Source organism: Lynx rufus, unplaced genomic scaffold (assembly GCF_022079265.1).
Source record: "Lynx rufus isolate CCGP_SWC_20201006 ecotype Redwood Valley unplaced genomic scaffold, mLynRuf1.p SCAF_11, whole genome shotgun sequence".
Lineage (NCBI taxonomy): Eukaryota > Metazoa > Chordata > Mammalia > Carnivora > Felidae > Lynx > Lynx rufus.
The window spans coordinates 15,697,437-15,721,032 of NW_025814825.1; the positions used below are offsets into that span (position 1 = coordinate 15,697,437).

Sequence of the window (23,596 nt, forward strand, 5' to 3'; positions counted from 1 at the left end):
ATCCCATTGACCTCATCCTGACACTGTGATGCCACATCCCTTCCTATTTGACTCTCACTCTAAAGGTGCAAAGAGTCTCCAATTAAGAGCACAGTCCATCCACCATGTAAGAGCAGGGGTCATGGCTTCCAATTCCTTCACACTCACACACCCGGGGCCAGCTGAGGGCTATGAGTACAGTGGGATAGGCCCTGAAATGTGCTCATGTGAACCTCCAAGGTTCTGTCCCTTAATCTGGTATTCTCCCTTTCTCTTCAGTCCTAACTCAAGCAGGTTTAACCAGGTGACACAAAAAGCCAAGCCCTACTTTGGCCTTTGTGTCGTAAGATAAGAGAAGCTTTAACTAAGGAGGGAAAGGAGAGAGGAACCAAGAAGCTGTTCCATAGCAAAGGTCCCCCAAACCAGCTTGGGTGGAGAAAATCCCCATGGGGTCACTAGCAAGGTCCAAGAAGGCAGGGCTCTGCCTCTGGACACTCTGGATGCTCTCAGGGCCAGAACAGGGTCAGCCGCTGAGTTCTCCATGCCCCCGGCACGGCTCTGGGTGCCTGCAGCCTTTGCCCACTGTTTTGGTGACATTTCCTTCATGGTAACCAGCCCCAAGTAAAACATCCCAGGAAGCAGCCCCTAAAAATAGCTCCTCCCAGGGCAGCAGCAAGCCGGGGGGGGGGGGGAGGGGAGGGGAAGAGAGAGAGGAGAAAAGAGGGGAGCAGATGGGAAGCTGTTGCCGCTGCTGATAGGACCCAGGAAGCAGAGACGGTGTTGGTGGGGAGTGGCTGGAAATGTCCCCACCACAAAGGGTCTGTACCCAGAGAGGGGGGGTACAGATGAGAGCGAGGCCTCAGCCAGCAGAACGGAGGGATTTGCTCCACTGGGCTTAGAGCTCTGGGCCTAGATGGAGGTGTGGGGATGATATATCAACATTCATCACAGGAACAAAATGCCCAGAATCTGGTTTAAAGGGAGGAGCCAAGTGAAGACCACACTGCTTGAGGATGCTGGGGTCTGAGCACTAGCAAAATCACTGGCATACCTACAGCTCAAAAGAAACAAACCAACCTTCTGTGCCTTGGTTTCCCCACTGGCCCTGGGGCAGATCTTTTTGGCCCTGGGCAGATGACAAAGGCCTCTGCTGAGAGGCACTCAAGAGGTGCAAAGTGCCCATCTCTTCCTGTCATCACCCTTTTGGCACCCATGGGATCAGGCCCTTGTTGGCCTGCCAAGGCTGTCCAGAGAGCGAGCACAGAGATGGGGACGGGAGCCCATCATACCCACGCCTCCCCTTCCCTGCCTGTAGCCTCACCAGAGAATGGGGTCAGCCACTCACCTCTAGGGTTTCAGCATAGCCTCGAAGCTTGGAACACAGCTTCTGACAAGAGACCAGGGCAAGCAGCAGGAAGAGATCAAGGATGGGGCCACCTTCCAACCTCCATCCCCACCCCATGAGGCCAGCACCCGAAGTCACTCTGGGAAGGTGGACAGGATGGCAGGGTGACAGGCCAGTGTTGTATGAACTAAGCCACATAGCTCACAGCATGACTGTATGACAAAACCGGCCCAGCATAAGCCTTGGCACAGAGAAGGGACCTCCAGGCTGTTTTCTCATCCACTTAGGGGGACGAGTCAGTGGAGCTCAGTCACTTATATACAGGATGCCCATCTCTCTGTCAACAGAAACTGACTGGCCTATTATCCTCAGGAGGAAAACACAGTTCTGCATACAACCTCCTTAAATGCTTCCTCAAGTCGCAGAGTCCTGGCATTCCAGTGCTGCATAGATCTCTCTTCCTTCTACCCCTCCCGCACTGCTGCTTCACCCTCCCCTCTCTGCCTCCCCTCACTTCACCCAGATCCTTAACAGGAAAGTCTCATTTGGAGATACCACAGGGGACACAAATGTCATGGGGGCTACTCAGGCCAACACTAAGGGGGTGGGGACTTACAGCTGGCACCACCCAGGGGGATCCTATTTCAGTCCCCAGGGCCAGCTGGACCCAGAAAGGGACAGCCTTTGCCCTTCTGGTGGCCAACATGCCACAATCTCAGCCACTCAGCTTGCCACAGGCTTGGACACAGACTGACACCTCAATCTGGGGGCTCAGAAGGAGGCCCCTAATCACAGAAAAGCCCATGTGCACAGATGGCCACATACAGGCAGAGATGCCACCTAGAAAAGGCTGGGCCAAGGTTTGTCTGGTAATCTCAGAGAATGTGGCAAGAGTGATTGTTGATGCTGTTACTGATTTTAGATGGCATTTCTTAAAGCATGGCTGAGGGACCACCTGCATGAAATTCACTAGGGCACCTGTGTAAAATTTAGATTCTGGGACCCAACCCCAGACCTTCTGTAGATGGAGACTAGGAATCTGTATTTTTTAACCAGTACTCAGGTGATCCTTACACATACTAAAATTGAAAATTGTGGCTGAGAGGAAGTCCCAACATTGCCCTATAAGGTCATTTCTGAAGGGAAGAAAGAATCATAAGCTACACTATCTTCCTACATCACCCACCTACCATATATGCCCCAAGCACGGTCTATAACTTCATGTGTCCTCTCCAACAGTCATGTCAGGCTTACAGCTTGGCTCCATGGATTCACAAAGGGGGAACCCAAGCCAGCCACAAGGTACGAGGTTTCCTACAACTTGGCTCCGAGTTTCCTGACAGCCAAAGCCAAGAAGCAACCATGACCGGCTATGTGGTCCTTTGAATCCATTCATTCAACATGTATAGGTTAGATATGTGTCAGGCACTTTGTTGGGCCCTGCCTGCACAGAAGTGAAGAAATAGATATGGTTCCTACCCTCACTTCACAGGTCCTCAGGAAGAGGAAAGCTTGCTTACATTTAGCCTCAATAGAAATTTCTTCACGGGGGTAGGGGGTATACAGACTAAAGAAATAGACATAGCAAGTGCTGTAACAGATTTCAAAATACTGTTTCTGGTAGCATCTCTTAGTAAGGCCAAGTATCCACTGTAGTAAAAGCAACTGGAATCCAGATAAATGGTCCAAAAACAGAGATTTCTTATAATGCTAACTGTTCCAAGGAAAAATCCTAAACTACGGAAGAAGAAAGGACCATTTGCCCTTCAACTATAGCAATATGGGGAAACGCTTTGGATGTAAGCAAGAGAGCAGGATATAAAATGTTAGGCTCCACGAGGTGAAAATCTATATGCATATGAATAAAGATAAGAAGGGAATATGAAGATTTAAAAATAAAAAAAGACATAAGGGCTCAGGCTCCTTGGGGGGTGCTCTTAAATCTTAAAATAACGACTTATCATTGCCATCACCTGGCCCACTAGCTCCTGCATCCAAGCCTATTTTAAATGCCTCCTTCAGCCTAGTGGAGAGCTAAGCTTGGAACCACAGGCTCCCTTCAGAGCCCCAACTCCACACCTATCACTGTTCCAAGCAAAGGGAGTGACGTTATGTGACTTCCAGTGACTTTATGTAGACAGGCCAGCAGACAAAGACGGTGCTCAATGCACAGGCACACGCACGCCCTACCTTGTAACACGGCTATGAACATGGGCCTCTGAAGCCGCAATGACAAGAAACAACAGAGCAAAAGGATTCCCATCCAGATCAGATCCCCCATAAGACCAGGTGATCTCTCCCCATGCCTCCTGAACACTTCACCATGGATGCCAAGGAGAAGCAGCTTGATACCCTTTTCTTTCCTTTCAACTTACAGCACAGAAAAATCACAAACAAGAAAGGAAAAGGCAGAGAGACTCAGCAAACAGAGCAAGCCCCTTCGGACCCTCATGGATGACTCCAGTGGGCCCACCACATTCCCAGACACAGAAATCCAACACCTGCGGAGCCCTAGACAGACAGACAGTGACGAGTGAAACCCAGCCCCAGCTGCTGCACCTTTATAAAATATACAGCGTAAACTGAGAGGCTGCAGGGAAGCCACGGCCTTCACTCCCTAACCCCATAGGCACCAGCCTAGTGGGCACCCTGGCCCAACTCTCCACAAGCTCACATCCCCTGTGCCCACACCTACAGCACAGCCCCCAGCTTGGTCCCTCCATCTCCAAGACAACACCCTCCCACTCTCCCACCTCCAAACGGTACTGGCACCGACAGATTCCTGACCCATCTTGTTGGCACCTGTGCCTATCAGCCAGGACCAGGCCTCTATCCCTAAGTTAAACTGGCACGCAAGCCATACAACAGAGCCCCAGTCTTGGCATAACCATCTCGAGAGAGGGGGAGTTGATGTCTGAAGCATATGATCTTACACAAGAATCCTTTTCTTGAGGAAAAAAAAAAAATCAAAGAGAAACCAAACCTCATCCAGTTTGGGCAGGGAAAGAAAGATGTCAGTCAGAAAACCAAGACAAGGTTGAAAGGAGGTGAGGAAGGGAATAGAACATGATGACACAGGTCAGGAAAGTTCAGGTGGGTAGGAAAGGAGAAGGAAATGACAACCAAAGGCAGGCAGCTCCACAAAGTCACCACAACAGCTATCTTCACATCCTAGAGTTTGGTTCCTAGAGTCCCTCCCTCCCTTACCCCTGGGTGGGAGGACACTGGTGAGATGAGGAACGCTAAGCATTGCATCACTAACTGGAGACACCAGACACCAGCCCCATTTCTGATGCACCAGGGCTATGCTGCGTGGGCACAGGGAGGTATCCACTCTAGAACTGTCGTCTCTGCCTGCACCCTGCACCCTTGGCCAGAGGATGTCTGCCAAAGAGCCCAGCCCACTGTGTCATCCCCTACCCCAGGGGAGGAGGGCATCTGACTGCCCACATATCTCTATGGCAACCATCGCCTCCGACTCAAGGTACCCAGAGAGAAAGAAAACAAACAAATAAGTCAACTTCATAGCCAATTAGAGGAATGGCAAGAAGTGGAAGCTGGGAAGGAGACAGTAAGACAAGCTCTGTTTTGGGGGATAAAGAGAAGCCCTCCCAGCCAGGAGGCAGACACAGCCTTGGTAAACAGGTCCCAGAACAACTGTACACATAACAGAAGCCCACTGTCATCTCTGTGGAATTTAACAGCTTCTCTGATGCTGAGGGACATTTACTGTATCTCTTACCCCAGAGACGCCTGGGTCACTATTAACCACAGTCCTCACCTTCCCCAGGGTGTTTGTCCTGGCTCCTAATATATTTGTGGCATCCCATTGCCCCATACTAATTCCTTTCTCTGAGTCTAATAACCTTTGTCGCCCTCGATGACGATCCATCCACATTACCTCTGTACTCACTAGACCTGTTCACATAGCACTTCACACATTGCTGGGTCTATACCTATCAGATGAGGTGAGTTTGGCAAGCACCCAATACAAGGTTCAGGGAGTGTAGGTTCGAGGTGTGAAAGACAGGGCCTCACCCTCCTGGCCTCAGGTACTTGGGAGGATCTCACAAAGCAGGCCCCAAGGCCTGGGCCTTCACAATCCTCAGATCTGGACGCAATGCTGCTCCCACCCGGGCCAGGCAATTGAGATTTCCAGACCATGAGGCATCACCCTCTCCCCAGGACAGGCTGCATCTGCTGCTGCACCACCAACTTTGTAATTTGATCAAAAAAGCAATCAAGTTCATCTGGCAGGATTTGTTCCCGAGAAGCCCTCGCCAGTAGCAGCCTCCCCTGATGTTTACAGATTCCCTTCCCTTGGGAGTCTGTTCTGCCGCCTGGTGGGCAGGGGGAGGCTGGATTTGTCAGAGCTGTTCACTTACTGCATTTCCATCCTAAGTCACCACTGGGGCACAGGGAATAGGACAGGCCTGGGGTGGCTACCACTACCCCCAACACAGAGACTCCAAATTTAGAGCTCCCCATTCCATGCTACCACCACTCCCCACATCTCCTCTTCCCTTAAAAACCAAACTCCCTTGAGCCTTCAGGGACCATTCCTTCTCATAGCTATCTCCATGTCTTACATCTTTCTCATTCTTTTCTACCTGAGCACTTCTGGTTCCCCATGCAACTCCTTGCCTGGCTTCCAAGTCAACCAACCCTGAAATCTCAATTCTTCTGCAGGGGCTAAAATGCACAACTCCTAATTCCTTCAGAAGCTATAGCCCTCCGAGGCAGTCTAATGAGAGGCCAAGATGGGGGAACACTCACCCCGGGCAGATAACTTCTTGGTATTGATGATTTTTGCTGCATACTCTTGCGTGGAGGTTTTCTTCACACACCTGCGGACCACAGAGAAAGCACCCCTGGAGGGAGAAGGGGGAAAGAACTGGGACACGGAGCAGAGCAGAGTGACACAGACACGCTTCGGGTCTGAGAACAGCGATGATCGCATTACCATCCCTTTAGTCAAAATCACACACACCAGCATAGTGACCATCGCCATCCAACGTGGGGCAGAAGGATGAGGCCACTGCATGACACTGAACAGATGTGATGGAGGACCACCACATCCCACTCCCACATCTAGTCACTGGACAAAGCAACACCCCAACCTCAGGCTGTACATCAGGAGCTGGTGGGCAATGCTTAAAACACACACCTGCTGCATCTCACAGACAGCTCTGCAGTCCCAACCAGGAGAACCAGGAGAAGGGACAGAGACCCTGCCCTTCCCTCAGCGGGAATAGTTGAGGGTAGGGGAAGGGAAGATTAGACAGAAGGTATAATCCGGAGAGGGAAATCTCCCTCAATCATAGGGGAAGATGAGGAAAGTGAGCCCCCACAACTGGCTTCATCCCACTGCACCCCAGCTCAACTGACAGCACGGAAAGAGAGGATCTCAGACATCAATAGCTCCCCAACCCTATGATATTTTCCACTACTTTCCCCCCAAATGGGAGCTCGCACTCTCTAGCTCTGGAAACGTCTAGGGGGGCGGGCAGGGCGGGGGCTGCAGTGGCCGGGCTCGGCGCCGCGGGTGGGGGTGGGGGGGGCCGGGGCTGCTGCAGCGGCCAGCTCAGTGCAGAGGGGAGGGGGATGCTGCGGCTGCGGCGCGCGGCTCCCGGGACCACTGCAGGGATAGGGGGAGGGGATAAGGGGGTGCTGCAGCACTGCCCAGAAGCGGGGCTGGGATCCTGGAAGCATCACTAGCGGGGGGCGGGGCCGGGCACCAAACATCCCCCCCACACTCAGGCACCGCAGCGGGGTTGGAGCCGCAGGGCCAGGGAGGGTCCTGAGTGCCAGGCGCGTGGGACCTGAGACAGGGTGCTGAGTGAGCTCCTGAGTAGGGTGAGGAGGGGGCGCGGCGAGCAGGAGGGGTCAGAATGGGGGGCGCCTGATGGATGAGGGAGGGGCGGGGCTGGAGGGCTCGGAGGAGCGGTCCGGGGGCTGCAGTCCCCGCGACAGCGCGGTGTGCAGCAGCCTGGGCAGCTGCTGCAGGGCGCGGAGGGGGCTGCGGGGCAGAGAGCTGGGGACGAGGGGGCCCCGGAGGCGGCAGGCGGGAAAGGCTGGGGGTGGGGCGGGCCGAGGGGGCGCTGCAGCGGCCGGTGCAGGGCCGGGGGGCGGGGCGAGGAGCCGCATAGCGCCCGGGCGGCGGGGACAGGGTGGGGGGCCGCGGCGGGCGGAGTGAGGGCCGTACTTGCCGAGCTCCTCGAAGAGCTGGTAGTCGTCGGTGAAGCGGGTGCAGGTGGCTGTGGTGGCCATGCTGGCGGGCGGGCGGACGCGGCGGTGCAGCCCGCGCCGACGTCGGTGCACAGTCACCGCCGCCCGGCTGAGGGAGCAAGAGGAGGAGACGGGGCTGAGCCCGGCAGCACCGCGAGACTTTACCGGGGAGAGCGAGGGAGGGAGGGACACCCCCGCGCCCGCCCGCCTGCCCCGCCCCCAGTCCCGCCGGCCCCCCGCCCGGCCCCCGGACCGCCTCCGGGGAGGGGCCTTCTGTCGCCGGCTCCGCCCCGCCCCGGGAGCCGCCCGGGTCTGGCCGCGCGCTCAGGGGAGCAGAGGGGAGCAGAGAGGAGCGGGGGTCCCAGCCCCGGGCCACCCCGAGGGAGCCGAAAGCCTCGCGACCTGTGGGTTTGTCCCAGGGCAGACCCTGCAAGGGCTCGGAATGTGCGTGCTATGTGTGTGTTTTGGGAATATGTACCGGTCTGGACCACCGAGTTTTCTAGCAGTCTTTAGCCCCCAGACCGGCTCATACGACGTGGAGAAGAGGCCAAGGTCAAAAAGTCGGCGTCAGACTGCACACGCGGGCGGCGCCCCCAGCCTGTGCAGAGCCAGTGCTTTCAGCAGCCTTCCCTCTGGAAGCTGATAGTCTAGACTTGTGTAAGCATCAGGGCCATTATTAGATAAAACCCTTCAGGCACGGTTTGTTCAGGGAGACCAGGCCAGAGCCAAGGATGCAGGTGGAACTTTGCCTTCCTGCACTCCAACCTTGGAGATAAGACAATGTTCTCTCTCAGGCTAGTAACGGCAGGGATGAAGTGGGAATGATTAGAAACGTTTTGTGCAGTTGTGGGCTGGAAGAGCAAGTGGAAGGAAGGAGAAAATATCCCCATTTTCTTTCAGCACACCCTGTATTTTTATTTTATTGCACCCATCACAATTTGTAATGATATATTTACTGCTATGAGAGGCAGTAGAGCTAGAATGTGGTTGTCTAAAGAGTGAATTCTGATGTCAGACTGCCTGCTTGGATGTATGGGCAATTCATTGACCAGCTGTGTGATGTTGGTCAAGTCACTTAATCTTTCTGTGCTTCAGTACCTTATCTGAAAACTGAGAAGAATAATAGTATCTACCTCGCAGGGTTGTGAGTATTAAATGGGCTAAATCACATAAAGTACTTTGAAGAGCTCCTGGCACCTAATTAGAACAGAGGTAGCTATTATTATTTAATATTTGTCTTCCCACTAAATTGTAGGCTCCAATAGGGCAGGGCCCCTGCCTCCTCTGTTCATCATTGTGTACTTAGCCCCAGACCCTCAGGAAATATTTGTGGAATGAAGGGACTACTTAGGGCTGTGGTAGGGGGAGGGAGCTACCATTCCTTCCTCTGTCCCCACTGTCAGAGGAATGGTAGGACTGAGGCACATAACTGTCTCAGTGGAGGAGAAACACGCTGGGCAGGTTCCCGACCTGCCCTCCCTGGGCAAGTGTACCCCAAGTCCCGGGCCAGCCCCAACTGGGCAGGATGGAGTTGGGCCAACTGCTGCAGCTCAGTCTTGATTACAGCAGGATGCCCACTGGGAGTCAGGCCTCCATTGTCAGCAGGCTGGCTCACAGAGAAGGCAGCTGAGAGGCTGAGAGGCTTTCCAGCCTCCCTGGCTGCCTCCCTGAGGGGTGGGTGGAGCAAATCTCCCAGGGAGGGCTCCCCTCCTCTCCTTAAGCAACAGCCCTGGGAGCTGAGGAGAGCCAGACTGCCCAGTGGGGGCGATTTAAGGAATAGGAGAGGAAAAGCATTAACAGATTGTCTAGGAAGGGGTCAGAGAGGGCCAGAGGAAAGGGCTGAGGTGACAGTACACCATGCTCCACCCCTCCCCAGGGCAACAGGAAGTAAGGCTCTGGGGAGTAAGGCCACTTCCTATCTCAAAGCACTGGGGTGAAAGCCAGGTTCCAAGTCCCAGCGTGGGACTTGGGCAGGGCAATGCAATGAGATTATATATGGGGATGACAAAAACAGTCCCGAGTTTCTGTCATCTACCTTAAATGCAGAAGTGACAGCTAGTCTGCACTCCAGAAATAGGGGCTGCATATTAATCATCAATATGCCCTTCCCGAGCCCTCAGGACAACTTGGTTCCCGACCTCCTCATGTTGAAACTTAATATTCATTAATATAAGGTGGAGTGAGAAGATGGAGGGAGATCTGAACAAGCACAGACTAGGGCTACTGGAAAGTCCCCTAGGGTATCCCGGGAAAAAATGTTAAAACAGCACTACAACTGCCAGGTACCTACTGTGAGAGGGGGGGCTATCTTCTCCACTGGGCATGAGGGTTCTACCCTGGATATTTGAGGGTAACCATATAAAGCACTTTGCAATGAGCCTCTGGGTAAAAGGAAGAGTGATGAAAAAAATAGTGGGGGGAAGCCTTGGGGATGACTCACAGTACTGTGTAAGGGGAACTAGCTATCTTTCAACAAATGTTTATCAACTGCCTACTATGTGCTTGGCACTGCCTCTCATTTTGAGAAACATCCAAATAAAGTGGAAAATTAGACTTCACAATCAAAACAAAACTCAAATCATTCTCTCCTTTTTCCTTTCTATGTTTCTCTCACTCCTCCTTCTCTCACTACTTCTGTCAACAAGTCAGACTCTGACGTGGCCAGAGTGGCAATTCGGAGCCTATAGACACCTTTGTGTGCACACACAAATACACACCCTCATACACACCCTCCTGATTCCCATTGCTGTAGTACCTACGCAACCTCCAGCTACCCCACAGAAATTAGGAGGAAGATGCATATAAATAATAACGAGTTCACCAGCTCCCTGCGCATCAGTATCTATGGCAACCTCATGGGGTCCTCGAGCTGGGCTGTTCTGGTTGCAGCAAGTCCCCTGGGCAGCACCAGCACTCAGGCTGTGCCTACAGCACGGGGAACAGGGAATTACACAGGAAATTGATGCCCTGATAATCACCAGAGGGGTTCCACTGGGTGGGACCCTCTGTCATTCCTCTGCTCTTTCTCTTTCAAGGCTCCAAAAATTGCACCATGGGACTTGCTCCCTGAATGAGAGAAGCCTCCCTTCCTAATTTTGGAATGCAATTTTAGAGTAGAAAGGTACTTGTTCTTCAGACCTGAGGAAAATGGGGCAGTTGAAAGTGAGGTATTTAAATGCAAGGGGGATGACACTTTTGGAAACAAACAATAGTTACCTACTTGTTGGGGGATGTTGTAAAATAAATTTGGAGAGAATTTAGCCTTGTGCCCATGAGGAGTTTTCAATCCATATTCCACAGAAATGTACAGGTTACATGGTCATGCCACAGCAGCTACTCAACATATATATTGAGGTTGAATGTAAGGTTTTGTTGAAGAAGAGTCCCTGGCTTAAAGACGTCCCTGAAAGAAGTTTGAAACTCACTGGACCAGTGGCTTCCGAAGTCCCCTCCAACTCTAAGATTCTATGGCTAGTTTTGGAGAATTAGGGGTGATGAGGTCATGGTCTCTCTCCAAGGACTCTGAGAAAATTATTAGTGGTGAGGTATTTGAACCTAGTGACAACATATGAAAATGGGGATAAGAAAGAGGGAGAAAGACAAATGAAAACATTTAAATAAACAGTTCCTAAACTAGGGGGCCTGGTGAGGGATGCCCCTCTCTCCTCTGGAAGACACATCAAATCACAACAATGCACAGAGTAGTTGCAACCAACCTCAGTAACTACTCCTGATAGCAATCGTCCTTAGTAGGAGTGTTTTCCCATCCCTGCTGTGTCTAAGAACTGAAAAAAGGGTTCGGAACCACAGATTTAACCAATGACTACAGTATTTCTTAACAGAGGACCTGAGGAATGTAAGGTGAGGGGCTGAGCTCTGAAGGATTGGCCACAGGGGATGAGATTTTGGAGGGGATGTGATATATATAATGTGAGGAGCTGTAGTATTTGGAGTGAGGGGCTGAGGGACTGGCAGGAAGGAACTCCCTTCCATTTCCCAGCTAGAGGGCTGATTCCAAAGGACAATCTGATTTCCTTCTGCCTTCCCACCCCCAGTCCAGTTCAGGGCTCTCTCTCACCCCTCCACCGTCCTCCTAGAGACTATGCATTCCTTGAAGATAGAGGGTACCTGATCTTTCTCCTCGTATCCTTAACACAGAGCACAAAGCCTGGCATATAGTAGGTGCTCAGTAACTATTTGTAGAATGAATGGAGTATTGGGGGCAGGAAACTGAGACATTTAGGATGAAGAGGGAGCACCAGAGGAGAGGTGACAAAGCTGTTATCAGAGACGGAAGGGAGATACTGAGGTAAGGGGCCAGCTGCCTGCACCATTGGGGATGGATGGTCAGGGCTGGAAGAGTGGCATGTGGGGCCCCCTGGTGGGCAGACCTGAGGCACACAGGATGCTAGAGGGAGGGGATGGAGAGCCAGAGGCCTATGAATGAGAAAGAGAGGTGTGGTGACAATAATAAAACCATAATTGTAGTTAACCTTTAGGGAGAGCTTGCTACCAGAAAGTCATAGGCACTAGGTACTCTAACCTATGCTATTCCATGTAACCCTCACCACCACACTGTGAGTGTAGGGGCCGGGCCATTAGCCCCATTTTACAGAAGAGGAAACTGGAGTTTAGAAAAGCAAAGTAGGGGCACCTGGCTGGCTCAGTTGGTAGAGCATCTGACTCTTGATCTTGGGGTCTTGAGTTCAAGCCCCATGTTGGGTGTAGACATTACTTAGAAAGAAAACAAGGAAGGAAGGAGAGAGGGAGGGAAGAAGGAAGGGAGGAAGAGAGGGAGAAAGAAAAGGAAAGTAGCTTGCCTAGGAGCAAACAACTAATACGTTGTAGGGGATGATGTGACTGAAGAGAAGTGAAAAAAAAGTGGGTATTGAGGTGGAAGAGAAGTAAATGGCATGCAGGGTTCAATATAGATATGATCATACTAGCAATGGGATCCAGATTGGAATCTTAAACCCAAGGTGGATTTATCCCAATCTAATCCTAGTCCTGAATCCAGATACTTACTCAGAGGAGACACTCATTCATTCATTCATTCATTCATTTCTTTAATCTTGTTGCTCACTATTCTGTTCCAGTTACTTGGGAACCTAAGAGAACAATCTGACAAAATTCTTGCCCTCATGGAACTTACATTGGACTGTAATGTAGTCCTGTATGGACTGTAATGCAGTCTGTACTGTTGGCAAGCAATTAGCCTAGAAAGTGGTCCCTTTAGACTGGAGTAAGTTCCACAGAGAAAATAAAATAAAGCAATGGGGTAGAGTGAGGGAGGAATGGAGAATTTCTTTAACTGAGGTACTCAAACATGGATACTCTTGGAAAGGGACTTTTAAGGGAGACCTAAAGGATAAAGAGGCAGTCATTTGAAGACGTGGGGCAAAAGCATACCTGGTGGAAGGAACTGCAGCAAAAGGCTGAAACAAAATTGGTCACGGTATATTGGAGGAGTGGAAAGAAGGACTGTGTGGCAGGAACAAAAGGGCAAGTGGGAAGCAGTAGGTTAACAGGATCTGGAGACCCCAGTAAACCCCACTGTCCTGGTACAACTACCCTGGTGCTCCTTCCAAGCTGTGGGTCACAGGTAGTTCTCAGGGGCAGGCTGCCTTCATGCTCACAAAGGCATGAGACCTGAAACCCCAGCTCAATGCCAGAAGATACCTTCATCAAGAGTGGACATAAAAATGGGCCTGAAGCTGGAGATGATGCTGTTCCTTATTTACCACAATAGAGGGCGGTGAAGGGGGGCTCAGGGTGACCTCTTAGTGCCCCTGAGGTTTGGGGGATGTTGTGCTGAGGGGTTCTGCACACAGCCAATGTCCTCAGTTCTGCTGAGGGGCTCTGGGACAGCCAATATCCCCTCAGTCCATTTAGACAATAGTCTTACAGCCCTAGGTAGGCGTCAGTGCTAACTCTTATAGGGGACAAAAAGATGGGCCAGAAATAGGCCCTGCCTCAAAGGAGCTTTACTCACTGGAGGCAAGAAGATAAGCACGATAATAAAACAATGATACAACAAAAGATAAGTACCATAGTACAAATGGCTACCTGCATCACATTTCCCTTCCCTTGCCTAACCTCCAGTTCTCTGTTCAGGTGCCACTTTCCCCAAGTACCTTTCCCTGGCCTTTTGACTACATCAGATCCCTGAATGGCAGCCGCAAAGTTCCATCCACCACTTCTTCAAAGCGCTTGTCCCAAGTGTAATCTTACATGTGTTTGTGTGACTACAGACTTCATGAGGGTAGGGTCTGTGTCTGTTTATGTTTATCCTGTATCCTCTAAAGTGCCTGGGGCATCGTAGTTACTCAATAATAAATGCATGGGGGGTAAAAAGCAAAGTACTATGGGATTTTAATGGGGGAGCAATCAGATCAGTTGGAACAATTGGAAAAACTGGATGAGCTAAAAGGAAAGGAAGGATGTTGGCAGATGGAGTTGTAGGTGAGGGGTCATTGCTAGTAAAAAAGAGAGTGTGAATCAGACCCTGAGATACTGAGTGCTTGGCAGGTGTTTGGGAAACTGGGTGGTCAGGTGAGCTGGAGGGGAGGGTGGAGTGGAGGAAAAGAACATAAATCTGGGGACCAGCAAGATGTAAATAGTATCTGGCTCTGGGCCAGGCAGGCTAGGCCTCAGGAAGGACCAATGTCCAACTGTCTGACCAGACCAACTCCAGAGGGTCTTAGATCCCAGATCTGGGCTAGAGATGATTACTTACCAGATGATTCCACTTGAATGTCTTGCTGTCCCCTCAAATTTAACATGATCCATAGCCAAATTAATCAGATTGAGAGAGAGTATAACATAGTGGTTAAGAACAATAAAGCCAAATAAATCCTGGCTCCTCCTCTTACTAACTATGGGAGTCTGTGCATTTTGTGACTTCTCTCTGCCTCAGCTTTCTCATCTGCAAAATAGGGATGATGATAGAACTCACCTCACAGGGTTTTATGAGGAGTACATTATTTGTACATGAGAAAAGTAAAACAGTGCCTTTCATATTAAGGGCTCAGTAAATATTAATTATTATAATTACTTCTCTTGCCTTGACCAGTTTTTCTCTCCAGTTCCTTTGGCTGTGACAGTGACATGACTATCCTGCCAATGACCTATGTTCAGAATCTTGGAGTCAACTTTGACTCATCCCTTATCTCACTTAGAGGCAGATGTGGGTGTGGATTCTGCCACTTACTAGTTGTGTGACCTTGGGCAAGTTTCTCAAAGTCCCTGAGCTTCATGCTCCTTCCTGGTAAAATAAAGATGTCATAATTTTCACTATAAGGTCCTTATAACAATTTAATGATAATATTTGTAGGTTAATGGCTCAATTCCTGATGCTAAATAAATGGTAGTTATTATTATTTTCATCCTGTGTGTCATCAGGAAACAGCACCAGTATATTTCACCCTTTAAATGTCTTTGTGTCTATTCCTTCTTCTGCATTTCCCTCCCACCACCCTAGACTTGGCTTACCTCACCCTCCAGAGTTATTTCAGTAGCTCTCCTACCTTTGTCAACTTCATTTTATATTTCACTTTTCTTTCTTTCTCTTTCTTTCTTTTCTCTTCCTTTCTTTTCCCAGTGCTGGGGGGTAGAGCAGTGAACACAATAGGGGCTATCCTTGCCCTCAGGAAGCCTACCTTCTTGTGAGAGGGACAACCTATAAACAAGTAAATATTTAATATGTCAGGTGGCGATAAATACTACAAAGGAAATCAAAGTAGGGGAAGGGGATGGAGGTGCTGTTTAATGTAGGGTAATGAAGTAATGTCCCTCTGATAAGATGAACATATGTGCAGAAATCTGCAGGGAATAATATCGCTTTCAGTAGGTCACATCTTGGCTGAAATGCTGTTTCCTTCAGAATTATGTATGAATGCTTATGTATAACTTCTTAGCCAATTCTAGCCAATCTTGTGATTTCATATCACTCACAGAATGCCCCTGCTTCTGTAGACATGCTTAACACATTAAGATCATTGGATTATCATTGGATTAATAGTACTCTGATCATGATATCAGTGTGAACATTTTACTCTTCCTTAAATGTGCTAAGTTTTTTATGATGAACGTAGATTACTTGAATAAGAGCAAGAACAATAACACCATATTTTCTCCTCATCATCTTATTATAAACTTCATGTAACTCTGCAAGGTAAATTTTATATCCCTGTTTTACAGATGGGAAAACTGAGGCACAGAGAGGTTAAGCTATATCTCTGAATTCAGCTCTTGAAATGTTTGGCACCTGATTACAGGCTCACTGTTTGCTTACTTTAAATTTTAGTTTTGCCTTCTTAGAGCATAGGTTTCTTAAGGGCAGAGTCCTTGCTTATTCCTGTATCTCCTTCTTCCCCCTCCTCATGCTTTTATCAGAGTACTATGTACTGTACATAATGGGTGCTTTTTAATGGATTGGCGTGTTTGATGTCTCTTGTCTATTGCTGTGATATGGTTCATTATCTTGCTGATGGTGCCATGGTGTATACTCTTGACCCTGAGTCCAAGGATGGAGAACCTGAAACTCCTGGTTTCAAAGAGGTGAGGGAGCTGGACCTCCACCCCAAAAGGGTAGTGATTCTGCTTGTCCACTAGGGGCCGCAGTAGGCCTGGGTTTAGAGAGACATCAGGGCTGTGGATTACTCAGCAGACCCCACCCCAGGAGTCATTTCCAATACCAAGTCTGTCCTAGAGCCCAAAGCCCCAGAGACAGCCTATCAGTGTACCTGGCTTCAGTTTCTTCCAATAGACCATCAGATTCCAGGACCTGGAATGAGTTAGCTCCAGAATAAAAGCTGCTGATGGCAGCTAGATAGCAGGAGTATGCTGGCAGTTTCCAGATGCCCCTCAATTAGCCAAATAAAGAAACATGCATGGAGCACACTACTGAGCGCCTGCTGTGTACCACGTAGCATGCTAGACCCTGGGACTAGCTTGGTCAACAAAACAGACTCTTATGATCCCAGCTCTTATGATCTAAGGAGGTATGCAGACAAGCCTAAAAATATTGTATTGTGTGATAAACTGCTAACATGATTTCTGTTCCAGGGTTAGTTAGCTCTCCTTGGGTCTCATTTCAAAGTAGGTTATCCCATGGGATATCTACCTGCTTTAGAGAAATGAAATAAAGATGAGAGACAGAGATAAGAACCTTTGTCCACATTTGGAGAATCACTGTGGAGTCCCCTCCTCTCTCAAGGTGGAACGGTTCCCAGTGGCTCCTGGGAGATCTGAGGGTGTCTGGGGTTGGGGTGGGTGCTGGGGGAAAGGAAGTGCCAAGCCACCTCTCCACAGCTTTTTTTCTCTCCTTTCTCCAAGTGGCCTGGGAGCTTTGCTTAGGAAGGAAAGATTCCCCAGATTTTGGGGTGTGACCCAGACTGCTGGTTTTCTCACTGATTTCTCTTTGCCTCTTTCTTTTCTTTGCTCCTTTTTCTCAGATGATTTGTCAATCAATGTATTTATCAAATGAATGTTCTGTTTAGGGTACCCCTTTTTATCCAGAAACATTAAGTCAAGGAAATTACAACAGTTAGAGAAAGAATATAACTAGAGAGGTAAAGACAGACACCCATGCAATGCAGCATTTTGACAAGTGCAAATTGGTAGCCACAGACACTCATCCCTGGGGGCTATCCCTGGGGCTGATGTGGTCTGAGGAGACTTCCTTCCTGGACAAGGTGACCAAGACCTTCCAGGATGAGCCTTCAATCTATTCCAGTGGGGTTTCTCTGGGAGAGATATCCTCAGAGAACAGAGGGGAGGGTAAAACATTCCCCACACCCCAGCTGTTCCTTGTTCATTCCCTTGTGCCTGGACAAGGGGCTCAGAGGCCCATGTGCTCAACATTCCTGAGAAGCAGCTTCTGAGTCAGAGCCCCAGAAACAGCTGAGGCAGCTTCAGGCTGGAGTCTTGGCTCTCTTTTCCCCTTTTCTGTCCAAAAGCAACTCCCTCCCTAGCTATTTGGATGTGACCAGAAACCCAAGCAGGGCTGTGGGGTAGCAGCCTGGCTCAGCCAGTCTACAAAATGTATTTGGTCCCTGAATCCCCTTTGAGACTGTGGCCCTTAGGTAAAGGTGTATGCCCAATGCCACCTATGCCAGGAAGTCCAAGGGGTGAGGAAGACTCGCCCATGCCTACAAGTCAAATCTCCCTATGTGGCCATTGTTGGGCTGCCTCTGGGAAGGGGTCGTAACTAGGACTTGGCTTGAGTTAAGACAGCAGCATTCCCCAGGCAGTGTGCCAGCACCTCCTTACTGCCTGGGCGTGGGGCCCAGGACATGCCAGGGCAATGCCAGAGAGCTGACTCAGGGGGCGGCATAAGGGGAACAGAAAAACCCTTCGCACCCACCAGCTAGGAGAGGAGAGGAAGCTGCCCTGAGGCCTGCTGTGATTGCCCTATAGTGTAGACCACCAACAGGTTCTGTGGATGGGTCTGTTTCTCAGCCACTGATCCATGAAGTGCCACATTTCCTGGGGCCACCAGCAGAAGGCCAAGGCTCTCCCACTTTCCCTGAGTTCCTCTCTTCCTACGAAGACCTCTAGATGTGCAAATCTAGGTTCCCAAACCCCTTTCTGTGATTGATTCAGGCCCCACCATTGTCACTTTCTTAAGACTGTGATCTTGGGCAGGTCACTTACTTTGACTTTTGTGAGTCTCAGATTCCTTCTATTTAAGGTAGGATGGGTAAGACCTGCTTGTCCATAGGACTGCAGTAAGGATCAAATAAGATCACATCTATGAAGGTAATGTATATACTCTAAAGTACATTTTTAAGCAGATATTGTTAATTGTCATGGTTATTCCCAAGATGGGAATGATAGCTGCTAGCCCTTGAAACTCAAGGTCCTCCTCTTTGCCTATTTCGTCAGACAAGTAGCTCTGAAGCCAGTGCTGGAATCCTAACCCAGTCCTGGGCCTCAGAAGAAGCTTTTCTGCCTGGCGCTATGGTGCCAACTCAGGGAAGCAACCTCCACCAGCCCAGCTCTGTTAAACCGGTTCTTTCTCTTCTAATCAGACTCCTCCAGTCCAGTTTGCCTGCAGTGATGACAAAGGAACCTAAAATAGCACAGGCTCTGCAAACACTGCTGGAGATGGCTTGGGGCATAAGGTGTTGCCTGTCACCCGTGGGCCTGTCTGGGCATCCCAGCCAGGTGCAGCCCTCTACCCTCCAGGGCCTGGTGTGTCTTCCTCTATGCAGCAGAGGATGACAGTGCCTCCTGTCAGCACTTTAGGTGGCTGAATTGGACGACTACTAGAAAGTTGGCTTGGCTAGAGGTGCCAGTGTGGGGAGGGGGACTCACAGCTCTCCCCACCCCCCACTGACTCCTCAAACACATACTCTGGGGGCCCCTCTTTGCACCAAGAGGCCAGGTGAACTGGGCTCAGATCATGCAGAACAGCAGCTGTCTTGCAGTTTTCGGAAGGGTTGCTGACTGGGAACCAAGAGAGTCTCACTCTGAGGACCCTGCAGCTGCAGGTCCTGGCTTGCCACTCTTGCTGCGGAACCAGTTTGGTACAGGCAGCTGCTGGGCCTGCCTCTGCTCTGAGACTTCGCATAGGACGTTCGTGTAACTCAGGTGGGATCCATAACTGCTAGCTGCGAGGGGGCTTGCAGCAGGGAACCATGGGCAGGAGCTGCCAACCTCGCAGTAGCATTCATTATTGCTGAGGCCTCCCTAATTCCCCATATTTTAAGCAGTCATTTTCCCACAGCACTAGTCTCACTCTTAGAATTTTCTCATCAGACTCTTCCTTAAGCACTTTTTCTTGACATGTGTATTCCTTTCCTGGGTGATTGCTATAAGAAAGATGAAGTCTTAGTTAATGTCAGGAATCCTAAACTGATGGTCTGTTGGCCAAATCCAGCCCTTAAACCTGTTTTTTTGTTGACTTGCATAATTTCAATTGGGAAGTTTTAACATTAAAAAAATCCAGATTTCAGACATTTCTTAACATTTTGTGTCCTACGTAGGTTTCTCTCAGAACAAGTCTTCAGTTGCAAGTAGTTTATTTGGAAGGTGATCCTAGGAAACTCTAGTTAGGGAGTGAGGGAGTCAGACAGGGAAGGGATGGTAGAAGGGCAAGGTTACCAAGGAAGTTACCATATGGGCATCTGGAGCTTACTTATGCTGGGGCATTTGGGGAACCAGTGTAGAACACGCGTCTCACAGTTGTCTCACCTGAGAGGCAAAGGCATTAGCATATTTATCCACCAAAACCAGCAGTTATTGGCTGGGAACTGCTACAGTGTGGGGGAGAAGGGACAATGGTGGTGTTAATGCATAAGGAACATCCAGCCTGTTGTACAGCAGAGAAGAGTGGGCTCCCAAATCCAGAAGACGCTGGAACTGACAGCATCTGCCACAATATGGAAGATTTAGCAAAACTGCTCCTCAGTTCTCACTTGGCAACAATTGGCAGGAGCTCGATGGCAGGTGCCCCTTTAAACAAGATAAGAGCTCTCCTGTCTGCCATAGTCGTTACACTCCCTTCCCCACGTTGTCCTACACTCAGCCTGCTTTACTCTTTATGTTACCTACTTAGCCTCTGGGGTGTTGGCGTTTGTGACCCCTGGTGTATGTCTAGTTATAGCTGTGAGTCCCACTGACTCTGTTTCCAATAACTTCTTAGTCTTCTTTGCATCTCACAGGGCAGCTAGCCCAGTGATTCCAAAAGATGTTGACTGATTTCTTCTGTTTCTCTAGCCCTGTACTCTGAATTATTTAATTCTCTGAATTTCAGACCATCTTCCCTCTCTGCTTCCGAGCGTGTAGAGTAGGTCTTCACTTTGTGGACTGGCTTGGGGAGGCCCTTTCTTATCTAACATCAACCTAATTGGCTTTCAGTTTCTAAGACGCATGAAGCTCCTTTCTGCCTCATGTCAATATCCCTGCCTGAAAAGTTCTTTTTTTTCCTTTATGACAGGCTAACTCATATTCATCCTCTAGGACTAAAACTAAGTGTCACCTCCTCAGTGGAACCTTCCATATCATTCAGTCCCTTACGAGGGTTATGTCCCTCTACTATACATTGTCACAGTGCACTGTATTCCTCCTTAACATATTTATAATAATTACATATATATTGGTATAATTTGTATTTACACTGGAGTTCCCTCATTAATGCAGTTATCTTATGCAAACCCGACTATACACACTCAACTGAAAGAGAAAGAAACAAAGAAATTCCTTTATTTAAAGCATGCTCTTCCTTCAAAGCCAGATCTGGACGTCTACTGTCTCAGGTGATACCTGAAATGCTAAGAGAAATAGCTGTTATTTCTTGGTTTTTGTGCTTCTAAATGCCAAAGTCCTGGTGACTTAACATATTTTCAGGGGTAATTTTGCAATCTTTGGGGCGTCTAGGTGGCTCAGTCAGTTAAGTGTCCAACTCTTGATTTCGAGTCAGGTCATGAACTCATGGTTTGTGACTTTGAGCCCCCTGTCCGGCTTTGAGCTAACAGTGAAGAGCCTGCTTGGGATTCTCTCTCTCCCTCTCTTTTTCTGCCCCTCCCCTGCTCGTGCTTGCTCACTCTCTTGCTCTCTCTCTCAAAATAAATAAATAAACTCAAAAAAAGAATAATTTTGCAATCCCTGCCTTTGAACTGATTTTAGAACCTGCCTCCACTCACTAACACACACAAATATAGAAGATTGAAATTTCAACTGCATTATCTGCCTCTCCGTCTAGACTGAAGCTCCATGAGGACAGACAACATTCTTGCCTCCATCGTTATTGCATCCTCAGGATCTGGCAAAGTGCTGGACACATAGTGAGTATCCAATAAATCTTTGTTGAATGGATGATGATGGGTAGGTAGGTGGTGGATGATGGAAGATGTGGAGGGATGATGAGAGCCGTGAGGACCAGCGCTGTGCAGGACACGCCTAGAGATGGGATGGTACTTAATATGACAGCTCATTAGGGGGAGAAGGATGAAGGAGATGAGGTCACTGAACTACTGCAGTTGACTATCTGCCTAAAGGCCTACTCTTCTATAAGTCTCTCGGGATTTGTTAAGTCCTGCATTCTACTTTCCCCCAAACCAAATTTTCTGGATTAGTGCCTTATCCCAGGTAGTGCAGCTGCCTCTGAGTCACTGCACAGAACTGCTGTATCCCTCAGGGCTCAGACAGAGTGCACCATCCGGCCTGAATTCCTAGCCCAAACTAAAAACTCCACCCAACTCCCTACTGTGATCCTGCTCATGACTCCCTCCCTATTTTAGCCCCAAAGTTTATTTTGACCCCTAAGGCCAACACTCATCTTGATCAGTTTGTTTTTATTTTAAGTTTCTTTATCTATTTTGAGGATGGGGGAGAAGGGGCAGAGAGAAAGGGAGAGAGAGAATCTCAAGCAGACTCCGTGCTGCTGATGCAGAGCCTACTTGGGGCTCTGCCTCACAAACCGTGAAATCATGACCTGAGCTAAAATCAAGAGTCAGCCGCCACCCAGGTGCCCTTATCATAATTGTTTTTTATAGCCCTCATGCCAATCCCACCCTTGATTCCCATCTTGACCCTAACCTTGGCCCTAAAATAGGCTTGCTTCTGATTCTGAGTACATTATATACATCCATGCTTTTTGGTTGTTGTTGTTATTTATAAAGCCTTTACAGATAGTATTTAATTTGAAATTTACAACTCTATGTAATCATCCCCATCTTATAAATGAGGAAACCAAGAGTATGGAAAATGCCCAAGGTCACACAGTTAATAAATTTAGGATCCCAGATCAGATTCAGGTCTTCCTGCTCTAAATCCAGGGTTACGGGCGTCTGGATTACTGAAGTTCCAGAATAAGGTTCCATTGCCCTTGGGGCAAAGCAATCCTAGATAATCAAAGACCTCAGGGTACTAATAGTAGCGATAATAATAATAACCTTAACTCACTGAGCAATTTCTTTGTGACAAGCAAAGTGCTGAGAAGCTCTTCATACATGAACTCATCTAATCCCCCCACCAAGGCTACACAGCTCCATAGTTCCATTTGACAAGTGAAGAAACCATGGCTTTCAGAGGTTTAAGTAATTTGCCCAAGGACACATAGCTAGTAAGGGGCAAGACAGAATTCAGACTCGAGTCTCTCTGATTTTAAATGTAGCTCACTTCAATCTTTACAAAGAAATGGAATAGCAACAGGAAGCAGCTTGGAGCCTGGATCTTGCAACCATATACCCACCATACCTTTTGAGCCATGGTGCCAAATTCTAGAGTATTGTGTTTGATTACTAAAATTGGGTCAAAAATGAGTCAAGTCTTGGTAGGACTGACTCACTGTGGTGTCTGTCAGCTCTAAAAGGAGACAGGAAGCCTCAGAGGGCAACAGCCAGCAGACCACTGCAGAGTGGATGAAGGTCCCAGAAGCATCTACCACAAGCCCTGCAGTGGTTAAACATGGAAATCCACGTGCCTGCCAAAGAAAAGACCCAGACTTAAGACTCATTTTGAAAATTAAACCTGCCAAACCCCATTTCTTTCTCCATACTCAGCCCTACTCCCTAATAGGGCTCCATTTTGGTCAACTTCTCTGTCTTTCATCTCTGACTCTCACACTTTATCCTTCTCCTTCATGGGCAGGGCTCTTTGTCTCCCTCCAAGTCCCCATCCCCATCTCAGCTCATGACTCTGAATATCATTGCTGCCACCTTCCCATATCACATTTCTCTGAATCTTACTCTCAGTGCCTGGTAGATCCCTGTGTTATGGGATCCCCCCTCTTTTTTAGTAGAACATACATAACATAAAATGTACCATTTTAATTTCATTTATTCTTATTATGGTAAAATATGCATAATATTTACTTTTTTAACCATTTTAAGTGTACAGTTCAGTGGCATCAAGTACATTTACTTTGTTGTATGACCATCATCACTATTCATTTTCAGAACTTTTTCAACATTACAAACAGAAACTCTGTACCCATTAACCAATAACTCTCCATCCCCTCTCTCCTCAACCCTGGTAACCTCTATTCTTAACTTCCTGTCTGTATGAATTTGCCTATTTTAAATACCTCACAGAGGT

General features: G+C 48.8%; 1 protein-coding gene across 12 annotated transcripts in view; it reads right to left on the reverse strand.

The window, feature by feature from the left end:
* CAMK2G (calcium/calmodulin dependent protein kinase II gamma) overlaps positions 1-23,596 on the reverse strand; it is a 78,135-nt gene that overhangs the window by 48,209 nt on the left and 6,330 nt on the right. For 7 of the 12 annotated variants that reach the window (XM_047072984.1, XM_047072983.1, XM_047072980.1 and 4 more), the window contains 2 exons: positions 7,530-7,661; positions 6,101-6,195 (listed from right to left, as the gene is read on the reverse strand). The exons of 1 other annotated variant lie outside the window; for it this stretch is intronic. In XM_047072984.1, the coding sequence (XP_046928940.1) occupies positions 6,101-6,195; positions 7,530-7,594 (160 nt within the window). In that variant the 5' untranslated portion in view covers positions 7,595-7,661. Of the gene's footprint in view, positions 1-6,100; positions 6,196-7,529; positions 7,662-23,596 lie in introns of those variants that run through there. 4 more of the 12 variants (XM_047072986.1, XM_047072982.1, XM_047072979.1 and 1 more) reach the window with 2 other exon arrangements.